The 15,176-nt window shown below is 40.0% G+C and overlaps 1 protein-coding gene across 1 annotated transcript in view; it reads right to left on the bottom strand.

Annotated features, from left to right (window-relative positions):
• Positions 1 to 10,189, bottom strand: part of plpp4 (phospholipid phosphatase 4) — a 147,377-nt gene extending 137,188 nt beyond the window's left edge. Inside the window, exon 1 of the mRNA XM_041267953.1 lies at positions 9,627 to 10,189. Coding sequence (XP_041123887.1) covers positions 9,627 to 9,715 — 89 coding nt within the window. The 5' untranslated portion in view covers positions 9,716 to 10,189. The remainder of the gene's footprint in view (positions 1 to 9,626) is intronic.
• Between the last annotated feature and the right edge of the window lie 4,987 nt (positions 10,190 to 15,176).

Here is a 15,176-nt window from a genome sequence, read left to right as displayed (position 1 = left end):
GTGGTGGGAGGCTACCTCAGCCTCTACACTGTCCCCTTCCAGGATGTCAGAAGCATCTCTGGAGACAGCATCTATATACCAGTCCTTCTGCGGCTGCATCGGAAGGGAAACATCTGATGGAGGTTGTGGAGGGGGCCACTGGTTGGCTGGAGACGGGTTCAGTGGGCTGCTCTGGGGCTCGAGGCACTGCAGTAGCCAGAGACATAAGCAGGGACTGCTGTCCCATCATGACCTCCATGAACTGGGACATCTTGGAGGTTAATTCCGCCACCTCAGACTTGTCCAAGCGTCTCCTGTCTCGACGAGGGGAATGAGAACGTCCCCGGCCCGAGACATGCCATGCACTCCTCATGAGAGTCGAGTGTCGAAAGCGTCAACCTGCGAGCGGCAGAGCGCCAATGCGTCGAGCATATAGCATAGAGGCACCGTGCGTCGAGCGTGTGGCGTCGAATCGCCAAGCGTCGAGCACGTGGCGTCGAAGCGCCGAGCGTCGAGGCGCCAAGCGTTGAGCACATGGCATAGAAGTGCCAAGCGTCGAGCACATGGCGTCGAGTACATGGTGTCGAAGCGCCAAGCATCGAGCACATGGCGTCAAGCACGTGGCGTCGAAGCGGTGAGCGTCGAGCACGTGGCGTCGAAGCGCCGAGCATCGAGCGTCGAAGTGCCGAGCGCGTGGCGTCAAGGAGCTGAGCGTCAAGCACATGGAGTAGAAGCGCCGAGCATCGAGCACGTGGCGTCGAAGCGCTGAGCGTCGAAGCGCCAAGCGCATAGCGTCGAGGTAGTGAGCATGTGGCGTCGAAGCGGCTAGCGTCGAGCACGTTGCGTCGAAGCGCCAAGCGCATAGTGTCGAGGCTTCAAGCCTCATGCATGTGGCGTTGAAGCGCCGAGCGTCGAGCATGTGGCGTAGAAGCGTCAAGCGTCGAAATGCCGAGCATCGAGCACATGGCGTAGAAGCGCCGAGCATCGAGCATGTGGTGTCGAAGCGCGAGCGGCGAGCGGAGAAGCACCGAGTGTCAAGGCGCCGAGCATCGAGCACATGGCGTAGAAGCGTCAAGCGTCGAAACGCCGAGCGTTGAGCACATGGCGTAGAAGCGCTGAGCGTCGAAGCGGCGAGCACGCAGCGTCGAGGTGCCGAGCGTCGAGCACATGCCGTAGAAGCGCCGAGCGTCGAGCACGTGGCGTCGAAGCGTAGAAGGGCCGACCGTCGAGCACGTGGCATAGAAGTGTCGAGCGGCGAGCACATGGCGTCGAAGCGTAGAAGCGCCGAGCTTCGAGCACGTGGCGCCGAGCGTCGAGCACGTGGCATCGAAGCACTGAGCGCGTAGCATCAAGGTGCCGAGCATGTGGCGTAGAAGCGCAGAACGTCGAGCATGTGGCGTCGAAGTGCCGAAGCGGCGAGCATCAAGCATTTGGCGTTGAAGCAGTGAGTGTCGAGGCGCCGAGCGTCGACCACATGGCGTCGAAGCGGTGAGCGCGTAGCATCGAGGCGCCGAGCGTCGAGCACATGTCGTAGAAGCGCCGAGCATCGAGCATGTGGCGTCAAAGCGTCGAGCGGCAAGCGGCGAGCGGTGAGCGTCGAGCGGCTAGCGTCGAGCGGCTAGCGTCGACATCGAGCACCAAGTCCCAAGCGCTGAGCGCTGCACCGAGCACGGAGGCGCTACACCGAGCACGGAGGCGCTACACCGAGCGTCGAAGTGCTGACACCTCGCAGAGCAAGTAGCGAGATGAATCTGAAATAGAAATATATACAACCCAAAAACACACAATATAATAATAACATTTATAATAATATTATAAATAATAGGAGAAGACGGAGACCATGAGGTTAAACAAAAACGCGATGCCAAAGCAAAGTGTGAAGGATATATATAAAGTAATATATATAAATATATAACACAATTATATAATCCAGTAACCAATAATAAATGTAACCGAAATAAACTCGGAGAAGGGGCCAAAACCAGCTTCTCAAGCCTAAGCTTTGTGAGTACAATCAGTACAAGCTCTAGTACCTACCTTTACCGAAGACAAAAGAGGAAGAGAGTCTCTGCGCGCTGCGTATAATAAGCTCCCAGGGGGGCGGGCTTAAACGGCAGCTTGCGCAGAGGCCTATTGCCAGCTTTGCTATAAAGCTCAGCCAATCCCTACTGCCTGACGGCAATGTCCCATACGTTGATGGTTATTTTCGAATTGAAAGGGAACTATATAACAGAGCATGTAAACAGTCTGATACACAAAACTCTTGAGTTGACCGTCCCAGTCTGCAAGTAGGCCTTTTTGTAAAAGTGCATTTTAAGTTTAGATTTAAATGTATTTAATGAATCAGCATTACGAATTTCGAAAGGGAGAGTATTCCACAACGCAGGTGCATAACAATTACATTTTGTTTAATTTATGCGGTTCAAAGTATTGGCTACTTACTGTCACAGCAACACCTACTGTATGTATCATACTCTCATAAGAACCATGTTGTCTAAAAATTTCACAGCATTTCCAATGTGAATGCAAGTAAAAATACAGCTTGGCATATGACTTGATGATCCAGTCAAAAGGTTCTGCCGGCCCCCTTATTGCCTACACCTGATCTAAGGTGTTTGTTAGAATATCGTTATCATTTTTCACCAGCTCTTCAAACGAGTAAAAGATTTTGACTGAGTAAAAGATGATGTAGACAATGCTTCCCAGAACATGTCAGTAGTTGATGAATTGAGAGACTGAGTTTTAATGCATCGAGCTGGGAGTTTCGTAGAACTGGGTATTAATACTTCAATAATAATAGCAGAGTGACCTGAAACTGTAAGATCAATGATGGACAAGTTCTGAATGTTTAGGCCACAAGGGACAACTAAATCATGCAGTATGGCCATGAATATGATTAGGGCCAGTAACACGTTAAGAGAAACCAAGGGACTCCAGCAATATCATAAACTCTCTTCCAAGGGGCTCTCGTTCTACGTCAACAGATACATTAAAATCACTTAACACTTAACATATGGTTAGCAACAAGTGTCATTAAAAGTTAACCAAATTCAGATAAAAAAAGACAATTAATCCTGAAGGATAACAAATACCTACAACCTGAATAGGAATTAAACTACAAACCACAAATGCTAACATTTCGAATGATGATGAACGTCCATATTTTCATTTTTAAAAGCAAACCTGACCAAAAATTACAGCAATACCTCCGCCCTGTCCTCTAGAATGCACCTTATTATAATACATGGCTATGATATGGCTAAGAAATGCAGGTAATTTAACCCAAGAGTCTTGGCCAATCAGAGCATCCCGTTTGGCCAAGCAATTCTGTGAAGAACACCTGGTTCATTTGGGCTTTCTCTGGAACTTTTATTTAGGTTCTAGAGCCTTCCTTGTGTACTTGTAAAAAACAGGGTCCTGTATAATTGGTCCAATACAAAAGCACAGTTTTTTAATCAACCAGTAAGTGTGCTTTTCTGTATATTGAAGAGCCACAGCATCAAATTAAGTTCTTAATTTTAGCTTTCTGTCCCGATACATTATTATGGTTTTTGTAATCATTTCTTCTTTTTGCATTTATTTAAATGCTGTTTTTGTATTATTATATATTTAATCATGTGGTGCTTTCACCTGAGTTCAGGATCTCTTCAGTTCTAGTTACCTAGCATAGATATTTGTATCATCTAGTGATCTGCCTTAGGTTTTATTAGTTTTTTTCTGTCGAAACACTGCTGTGCTCAAGAGGCTGCTGGTGCATATTCATATAAAGAGCATTATGTATTACTTCATTTTTGATTTAAACTGTATCTATTTAATGACTCACAAAGCATGGAGCTTACCAGTAGTGTCAGGGTGCAGTAGTTAAAAAGGTGTTAATTGAAAAGGCTTTATTATATTCCTACTTTTCATTCTTCTGGACCTTGTATCTATTGTTTGTCATCTCATGCAGTTTAGGCATGTTTGGGTTGGGTTCTGATTGTTCACTGTGCAAAGACACCCTGCACACTACATATTAACGTATTGTAAATCACAAGACAACTATTGAGCTCAGGGACTACAGTTAAACATAAAACTGTTGTTTCTTTAACATAAGAATGGTGTTGTGTGTTTTATGTACAGGAAGACATCTGACCACAAGATAAGACATACTAGAATTTCTCAAGTAGTACACAATTTATAATAAAAATGTAAGGAATTGAGCTGTGATGGGATACACCCCGCCCCTGTGTGTATTTGTATTATTTTGTATTATTTGTGTTGTATTATTATTTAAAATGTACTGTTTGGTGTATTTAAAAACACACCATTTTTATTGTTATTATCTTTTACAGCCTGGATGGGGTTCAAATGCTCGATCCAGATAAAATTGTGAGAAAGTTTGGTCAACATCGAGTGATTACGCCTATGAGAAACTCTGTTCCAAATGTGGTTGAGAGGTGAACTAGGCCACTGATAGCCAGTTAATCCCTCGGCCACAACATACAAACAAGCAGTTTTGGCTGAAAAGGTTTGAGTTTGTTCAGAGGAGTAACGGTAAAAGAACTAAAATAGAGAATATAAGCAGTTACTACTCGTGCTGGATCTGGACCAGCACGATACTTGTTTATACAGAGTTTTGTTTTGTATCTGCCTATTTATTTTGGCCACTGTGCAGTTTTGTTTTGGTAAAGTGTTTAATTTTGTTTAAATGTTTTATTTATAATTCAAATTGCAAACCAGTGCTTTCATTTAACCCAGTGCTGTGTGTTACTCCTTCCTGGCCTGATGTCACCACACAAGCCAGCCTGCTCACAGGACCCTTTCTTAGTGTTGCACCGCTACACTGTGAAATCAATCACTAGCATTATACATTGTGAGAGTCTTGTGACATTGTTCAAATAAATAGCGGGAGTTGAGTTGTGGTTTATTGTAGTAGAGGGTGCCCGAAGGATGACATCTATTCATGCAAGGGTGCAAGAATCAAAATAACATCATTTTTTTTAAAATGTAAATGTCATCTGTACAATGCGTTCTGTTCGATCTTCTGATATATATATGTGTGTGAACGGCAGTTTAATACCATTCGAACCTCTCCACCATTCGAACCTCTCCAGCCTCCACCTTCACCTCCAAATAAAAAACTTGATACATTAACCCCTTGCTAAACCAGATATGTTTGTCTGACATAAGGAGGTATCAGGTTTAAAAAACACAATAAAATCGCACAAATACATTTAAAGTGCTGAATGTTTTTTAAATGTATAAATCATTTAATAACACTAACGTGTTCTGGGTAGGCTACACATTACATTATGAAAAATATATAAATATGTGTAGTATGCCTATACAGTACAGTAGTAAAATCAAATGAACAACACCTAGCTTACTTTATTTTTTTTTTTTTAACTTTTGACTGTGGGCTAAATGGGTTTACAATGCAAATAAAAGATTATTTTAAATTGAAACAATTATTATTATTATTATTATTATTATTATTATTATTATTATTATTATTATTATTATTATTATTATTATTATTATTATTTAATAATAGCACCCTAGTATCTTGGCAATTGTAACATTATAGTGTCCCCTGGGTTTTTTTTCAATAATATATAATAGGACAGTCAATTCTCATTAATAAAAATTTCAAGGACCACCCAACAAATGTTACATATAACCACTAATTTGTATTATCATGATAAGCGAAAGTTCCTGCTAAATGTATACTGTCTGTTTTTATTTAAGTTAGCCAGTGGTGCAGTGTTAAAAAATGCTCAGAATGAGCTGGAGGGGTTAGTGGCACATGTGTGCAGTTTATTGCTTCCAACACATTGGGGAAACCAGAAATGTCATAGAAATGTGTTTTCAAGGCTTGTAAGTACACCCTGACTTTTAGGGAAAAATAGGTATTTGGTTGTTTGCCTCAAAAATGCATTGAGCACAACTGGCAGTGCATGAGAAAAAGCAGACTGGGAAATGCCAGCAACAATTTGTTGTTTAAAACATGCTTTCAAAAGTTGATGCAATTGTAAGTGTTGCAATTGTCTGCAGCTTTAGTACATCTCATTAAAATATTTGAGAACCCTGCACTTCTCCACCCCCTTTTTGTGAATTTATGCAGGAACGCCCATAATTACATACTCTTTGATACTTGAACTGCAAACAGAAACTGCAGACGCAAAGTATTCCCTAAAAAGTCATAAATAGCACTGTGCCTGACTAGTACATTTCACCCAAGACCTCTGACTCATTTGCAACTTGTCTGAGACTAGTTTTTTGACACATGCAACACTTTAGTAAACCTGCCCCTTAGTATTCCAGCAGAAACACCTTTTTATTGCAGCAGCTTAAAAGATATTATTGCTCTAGTTTAGCCCTGTATTGTGTTGGCAAGCTCTTTCAAATGTGGTTCATACTGTATTACACTGCAAATGTGAAAGCCACTCTATGAACAGAAGTGAGACGAGCACATTGAAACAGATGTTACCATACAGAAGCTGACGTGCAATCTACACCAGTGTGGAGTATCTGTTTGTAGAGGGCCCAGGGAGTCTTCAGAAAAGTCTGGAGATGTACAGTACTGTATCTTTTCTCAAAATAATACTTTATATCATTGATATGTTCTTCAAATGTAAAAAGCAAGTTGCTTAAAAAGCAATTGTATTTATTCAACTTACTTTGTATTTGTAGGATGTTTGCCATCATTGAGAGGTTTCAGGTTTGTCACACTGCAATACTGGACTGTAATCATTGTTCTGTGTATCTGTCTTTACTTGGCATACCTGGAAAATTCTAACTGCCAAACACTGAAAATACTTACTCGTTCTAACCATGTTACAATGAGTCTACATATATGGAGGGGTATGACAAGCCAGGTTGAAAGGTCATTTTGTCACATGATTAGAATAAAATGAGGTGGTCTGTTCAATTAGTAAATAATACTGGATCAGGTATGTTTTGCATGACATACCTGCTCAATTAGCATGTTAACAAAATAATCACAAACGGATAAAAAACAATTCAGTCTAAGACTAAAGCATCTTAACAATAGAGGGTTCCCGTAGGCATACATTTCATTTAATCCTGTTCCATAACTTAGTCTGTGTGTCCTCTTTTATTGCTGTTTCATATTGCTTAGATGAACAATGTACATGCTGTTCCAGCAAGAAAAAATAAATTCAACCACTTTTAGAAAACTGTATTTTTGAAGGTGGTTTTAGAAATGACCACTAGGGGTATGCCACTGTGATTTATGCCCCATCTGGTGTATGTTATGAAATATCTATATAATATATGTAATATATGTAAGCAATAACACACAACAATTTTAAATTAATAAATCTAGTCATAAACTGTAAGAGAACAATAATTTAACATCATCATCCTTCAACTGAGTTGTTTCATTCCCCTCCAAATGCATTTGCTATAGCCTTTGGCAGTAGTATATAGTTATACTGTTTTATATTTTTCTTTATTATTATTATTATTATTATTATTATTATTATTATTATTATTATTATTATTATAGAATTCAAATGAACGCACATTCTTCAATTTGGAATGAGAGACGTGCTACTAGAAGGACTGCACAATATATAAATAACGTTTTTTAAGGCATTTTTACATGCCTGAGTTCTTCCCACGACTTTGACAAATTTGAACTGGGGCTGGGGTGTACATTAATTATTGTAAATACACATTATGAACACAGACGTGTCTTAATAAATATACACTTAATTTAGTGTCAAGGTATTTGCTAGTCTATAATATATCCTACATTGGGAGTTCACTAAAAGAATGAATGTCCAGTCTCTATGCAACAAGTAACAGCTGAAAGGTAAAAAGCCTATAGCCTGTGAAACACATTGGGAGTGTTAACTGTTTGGGAAGTGATTTTCTAGTCCTATCAGTTATTCGTCACAACTTTAGACATTATAAAATGAAACTGTTAAATCAAATGTTGAACTGCGCCGGGTTTTAAATGTATTTAAATGTAAGTACCCTACTTGTATGCACTGGAGATACAATTTATCTGACTATAAACTCACACAACCATTTTATCTAAAAGGCTATTAAAATATCTGAGGGATAACGCTCATCAGCCCTTGAAATTACTCAGTAGAGTTGTTGTATGTACATGGCATTAGTACTTCTTATTCTGAGCCGAGACGCAGTGTTGCCACGAATTTAAATAATGATGGTAGTTTTTAAATAAGTAGACCTACACTACCATCACACACGCATAAATATGTCTGTGGCATATTGTCTTTTTATAAATACGTACTAAACACCAAAGCAATCACTGAAAAAAAAAATGTTATTGTAACTCGTAAATATGAAAGGAGCTGTCCGTTTCAGCACCACGTATTTGTGGACTCCAACTTGCTTCCGTGATAACACTGCTGTTTTGGGTATGGAACCCAATAGAGTGTGCACACTCCATTGGATAAAACGAACCCCTTTTTATTTATCAAGCATAGATATAATATACATTATAGGCAAAATGTGAACTGTGTACAGACTAAAAACATATAAACAGTGATAGCACGTCCTGCAACACAGCAGTCTACTTGTATGACGCATGCCTCACTTAAAACATCCAGAAACTTCGTGAGACTTAATTGGTAAAAACAATTCGTGAAAATTGATTTCGGATTTTAAAAATGCTTATTGTTTTATACACCCTGCAGTTAATAGTGTGGTACTGTAGATCATGAATGCATGCAGCAAAACGACATATTTAATTTAAGACCATTTCAGGTATGCTGAGCATTCTTCCAGTAATATGCGAACAACCGTGCTAGTCCACATACAAGATGTATGAACCCGATATTTTGTTTAATATGACCAGCTAATATGACCAGCTATTAAGAGAATAATGTGTATTCAATGTCAGCTTCTCACGTGTAGAACCCTCAATGTCAGCTATATATACTGTAGAAGGATATATATATATATATATATACCTATATATATATTATATATAATATATTATATATATATATATATATATATATAGATAGTTTGTATATATACACACACACCATATATAGTTGAGCTTTCCTATAAAAATGTATAAAAAAAGAAGAAAAACAAAAAGTGCAAGACGTATTTGATATATTTGATAAACAGAAAGATTGGAAAAATAATGTAATCCCACAGTGTGTACAACATATGACACATTCTTTAAACATCCTATGATATATTAAACTGTTAATAGTACCAATAAATAATTCATGTTAATGTAAAATAAAACACTACCTATATTATTGAAAGCTGCTCGTAAGAATTTAAGAACTCTGGCCAACATTTTTGCATCACCCTATATAATAACTAATTTTTGCTTCATAAAGTCGCGTGAAATCTGCTGTATAATATTACGTCAACATTTTCAATGACATACCGCTTTGTAGTTTTCCATATACTTAACGAAAAACTGAAGAAATCGAAAAATGTTACATTTCAAAATCTTACATGAAATACTCTGCTTCCGGTAGACTTATTTAGAATTATATAGCAATATAATTTTGTAGTTTGTAATAATTTTGTAATTATGTTCATATAGCTTTTGTTTAATTATGTCAATCCAAAAATTCTAGATAATGCAAAACCTTTGACCATAGCTGTATATCGCATTACTGCACAGTCAGTTCAGTGCTACTTACATGGAAACTCCAAGGAGTAGAACTCGTATCCCAATCTCCAAAGCTAAGTCGCGCATGTTTTTTCTTCGGTCTCTTGGAGACAACTTCATTTTAGATTTAAATCCGAGAGAACGAACCAATAGATACAAATCCGAAGCTTGCCTTATTCGCGGGCTTCAAATGAACAGATATTCACAATCTTCAACAGGAACATTATTCCAGCACCTGAAGCGCACAGCCCTTTTTGCAAACTCTTGTGTTCTGCGGCCAGCAACCACGGGTTATCTTGTACCGACTAGATTGTTTTGTGCAATTGATCAGGTGTGGATGGGAAGCTGAGTGAGTCTCGGCTCCAGGTGGTTCTTTAACCCAATGCATTCATGTGTACCATCGCAGCTATAGGTAGACTGTCTGGCAAGATAGCAGAGTGTTATTTCAGAGTGATCAGGAGCTGCTTATGAGCGAGGAGGGCTGTGCTAAGATTCCACCGGTTTTGTCACAGAGATTTTGTGAAGAGCAGTGCCTTTTTAAAATGCTATGTACCGTACATCTGTAAAATTATAGTGCGTATTTGCATTCATTAAAGGTCCATTCAGGTGCCAAATAAGGTTTGACTTCATGCGGTATCTACATTTTACAGCAACTAATATGCAATTTATGTAAAGTAGCCACAATACTGCACTGAACAAAGCAGCCTTTATTGAAATGAAGACAGATACAGGATACGCTGAGTGTGCATGGAACAATCTGCGTTGCTCTTCTTGAACCCTTATTTAGACTTCCCCCTAATCAAACATATGGAAATATTGTATATTACAAATTCCGACACAATTATACCACATACTTCATTAAAAGCTATGCAGTAGAAAAGCTAGGGTATTTCCAGGTTAAAACAAGTGCTGACCAGAGTTGAAACTTCGACATTGCAAAACAAGTATTTAAATTTTATGCGGCAGATTATAAATAGCTTGCACAATATTGCATCTCTTATACAATAAGAGACCCCACACACGCGACGCAATAACATATACTTTATACTGTTTGTAAGTATATTCTCAAACAATTAGAATAATCACCGATAGTGTTTATAATTTGTTCCAAATTGCATTGTTCCACATTTGGTTTTACAGTTTATAGCCGGCATAATGAGTGTGCTGGTTAGAAAGCTGCATAGTACTCAAATGGTCTGGATATAGTTTACAGTTATTTATATACAGTCTGTTCCCTCACTTACACCCCTGCATTGCGATTTTAAATTTACAGTGATGTTTTTAAATGCCATCTTGTAGTTTATGGCCACATTATTTTTGCTTTGAATAATAATAATAATAATAATAATAATAATATAATAATAATAATAATAATAATAATATAATAGTAATAATAATAATCTCATTTTGCATAAAGACCTTTAAAGTACATGATGATGGAGATAAAAAATACTGTAAATCCTGCATGTTCTTAGTCTGCAGTCATTCATAGTAGTTATAATTGCAATTACCCACAATGCTGCTTTTTTATTATTTGTACACGAGTCTGTGTTAAGATGCGTTGATTTTTAGTTTAGAGGCTGCTCTTCAGTTCTGGTTGCCTGTCACGGACACCTAGGTTCGATCATTCAAAGTGTATTTATATTAGTAAACATCAGCAACGTCTAATACCGGAAAAAAAAAAAAAAAAAAAAAAAAAAAAAAAAAAAACGAAACTTCATTCACACTGGCGATCACTAGATGGCGCTGACTCAATAAATACACCTCCCAGATCTAACCTGTGTTACATATATCTTTGGTAGGCAACTACAACTGATCATTAAACACACACACACACACACACACACACACACACACACACACACACACACACACACACACACGTTATAACCGCCACATCGACGTGTTATTCTTTGGTGTTATTCTCTGGTTACGTGTTGTACATAAAAAGGTAAGAGGGGAAGCATATTTCACTGAAGGCAAGAGGTGATCTGTTGTGCACTGAAGTCAGTGCAATCCTAATATTCTTCCAACCGTTTCTTCCACAGAATCAGTCTTGAAGAGCTTGAGAATGTTGCAGAACACAATTAACATGATATTAAATAGATATGAAATTAAACATTGGGAAAATGTAATATAGTATAAAGTAACCATTTATTGTTCAGTAATTACCCATTATCCCAACAGACACAATTGACTGCAGTAACAATAAAATATTGTAACAGTATTTTTTTTTTAAATGTGAACCAGAGAATCACACAAAGATCAGCTGTGGTTTCCATTACAGATCCCTGGTTTGACCTACAGTACAGGAAGGGAGTGGATACCAGGAGTGAGCAATTTAAGCATTACAACTCTGTTAATTACAAAATTACAAAACCAAAGAGACAAAGGGAACCAGGCCAGCTCGCCCCCAGCTCCTGCAGGTACACTCTCTCTCTCTCTCTCTCTCTCTCTCTCTCTCTCCTCTCTCTCTCTCTCTCTCTCTCTCTCTCTCTCTCTCTCGGGAGGAGGAGGATTTTCTCTCTCTCTCGGAGGAGGCGGAGTGTGTGGTTGTGGTTTGTGGGTACTGAGCTGATCACATGGCGGCGGTGTGTGTTGAATCCCTGGTGGACAGTCACAAGGGATGTTATTTTGCCACCATCACATTAGCTGCTTCCTCCATAACGATCGAACGTATCTTGGATGTTGTTTTGTTTGGTAATTTTCTGCTTAACTGCATTTTATACTGTTTTGTGTGTGTGTGTGTGTGTAGATCCCATTATGGGATCTCACGCTGGAGGGCTGGGGGCTCACAGCCACCAACACGGGGTTAGCTGCTTGCCAGATACCGACGTGTCGGTGGAGGAGTGCTTGCTAGCGGTAGGAGAGGTAGTTGGTTATGAAAACATAGCGTCAGCTTCCCGCATGAATAAGAGGTTTGTCATCTTTTTAAAAGAGGTATCGCTGGTCAATCAACTAGTGGAGGAAGGATTTTCAGTCGAAGTAGATTTTATTCAAGTATCCCCCTTAGTAACCCCTGTTACCAAGGTAATTATGTCTAACGTGCCACCGTTTTTTAACAAATGAGACCTTGGAGAATGAACTTGCCTGCCGAGACAGGTGTTTTTACTGCTGAATAACAAGGGGCAGGTGATTGATGTCGCTTGGAGCTTCAGTGTGGAGGGTAAGGGGCTGCGTTGTATTTGTTAGTTCAGACACAATGCGGTGCTTTAACTGTGGGGAACAGGGACACCAAAGAGAAAAAATAGAAAAGAGGAAAGGCAGGAGCAGGGTACTGATGGGCAGGGAGGAGGCTGGGGATGTTGGGGGTGAGCAGGAGGATGAGTCGACTCCCCCGGCACAGTGGCAGCCGGAGTCTGCAGAGACCAGGGAGCCGCCAAATGGGATGGAGGCACCGACACCACAGCCAAGCCTGAAGAGACTCAGTCGCGGTCTTTCACAAAATTAAGTTATTGAAAATGATGAGTCAGTTGTGGTGGTAACTAAAAAAAAACTAAAAAAATTTAGAAAATAAGGAACCTGCAGATCTGCCTAACAGTGAACGAGGAATGGAGCAGAGCCCCAAGTCTGTGTTCGAGCTATCTCAGGCAGGGATGTCTGTCCCTCTTGCTGTGCAGCACTCTTCTCTTTCTGAATGCCAGCAAGTGGAGACAGAGGCAGAGGCAGCTATGATGGCTGTGGCTGTCCTGGGAGGAGAAGAGGAGAGCTGGGCTGTGAAGGTGGAGAGAGCCACGGTGGAGCGGACAACCATGGACGGTGGAGCAGACAGAAAGGACGGAGCAAATGAAATGGAGGGGGAGCTCTCGGACTCCTCGCTTAACTGACATCCCCTATAGCCAACCCATTAACAGGGGGAAAAAAGTTTATACCCTTGATGAATTTAAACAATTCATGGAGAATACAAAAAGGGAAGAGGGGTTGAAATTGAAAACTTCTTCCCAGACCTGAGATTGTTCCTCCACTCAGCACACATCGTCACACGAAAGGCAACATTAGAGGAATTTGACCAGCAAAAAAAGGTACTGTCTTAAAAAATATGTTCAGATAATTAAGCAAAAGAAAATGTTGCTAAATAATAATATTTTTAAAATGGATACTTCTTTTAAGAATTTTTTTTATTGTTGATTGTTTTACTTTGTCAGTTTTATTATTTTTAGCCGCTATGGAAAAGTGTGTTTTTATTTCTTTTAATGTGAATGGCTGCAGACAGTCTTTTAAAAGAGTGCAGCTATGTGAGTTTTTAGAGCAGAAGCAGGCGGGGATAACGCTACTGCAGGAGACGCGCTCAGACAGGGAGAACGAGGTGGAGTGGCTGGCAGAGTAGAGGGGGCCATGTGTACTGAGCCACGGCTCAAGCACTAGTGCAGGAGTGGCAATTTTATTTAAGCCCAGCCTAGGAGCAACAATTTTAGATATTGAAGAGATTGAAAAGGGGAGGTTATTAAAAGTGAGAGCAAAGTTGGGTGTCACTGTATTTGTTTTTATTAATATTTATGCACCAAATAAGGGGAGGGAACGTATTTTAATTGTTACCAAACTAAAGCAAGCTCTTTCGGGTGTTGATAATGATGATGTGGTGGTAGAGGGAGGAGATTTTAACTGCACTATTGATTTTACTATGGATAGAAACAATGAGGAGCCCAATCCCCAATCCTCCAGTGAATTAGCTGCAGTTCTTCAGTTCAGTGGACTGGTTGATGTCTGGAGGTGTCTGCACCCTAATGCAAGGCAATACACCTGGTCACATTGTCGCTCACAACTAATATATAGAGGTTTCAAACCAACTTCTACATGTCACGACATCATTCCCAGTAGCCTTTCTGACCACCACTGCCTGTTAGTTACAGTAATACTTACCACTGACTCTCACAGCATCTCCTACTGGCTTTTTAATTTAAAGTTATTACAGGACACAGTTTTTGTAAAGCAATTTAATCAATTCTGGAACTGATTGGATGGAAAAAAGAAGAAACACTATAATAATATGAGGCAGTGGTGAGACATTGGCAAAACACAGATTAAAATCTTTTGCCAGCAATACACACTCAAGTCAACCGAGTCACTGAACGCAGCGGTGAGAGAGTTAGAGGTTAAAATTCTCAGATTAGAGAGCAGCCTGGACACAGACCACCAGGAGCAGATCCTGCAAACCCTGAGGGAGCAGAAACACATGCTGGGCAGCCTGCTGAAGGAGAGAGTGAAGAGGAAGCTGGTGCGCTCTCGCTTCATGGAACTGAAAGACATGGACACCCCCTCCAGTTTTTTTTTTATTTGGCTTGGAGAGGAGGAGAGCAGACAGACGGCAGATGTATTGCGCCCGGATGCCTTGCGGCTTGGAGCTGTACAGCTGGGAGGAGATTAGCAGGGAGGCAGTAAAATTTTATACTGAATTATATAGTTAATAGCCATGTGACCAGCAGGATATGGACCTTCTGCTTCAGGATTTGCCCACCCTTGTGAAGAAGACAGCATTGATTAGATAACATATCATTGTAGATAACACTAACATACCAGTGCTTTTACACAGCTTTCAAATGGAAAAGATCCTGACATTGACGGACTGCCTGCTGAATTAAAA

This window comes from Polyodon spathula, chromosome 13 (assembly GCF_017654505.1).
Source record: "Polyodon spathula isolate WHYD16114869_AA chromosome 13, ASM1765450v1, whole genome shotgun sequence".
NCBI lineage: Eukaryota > Metazoa > Chordata > Actinopteri > Acipenseriformes > Polyodontidae > Polyodon > Polyodon spathula.
The sequence above is the reverse complement of the archived record's forward strand: the minus strand, read 5'-3'. Positions and strand labels throughout refer to the sequence as shown.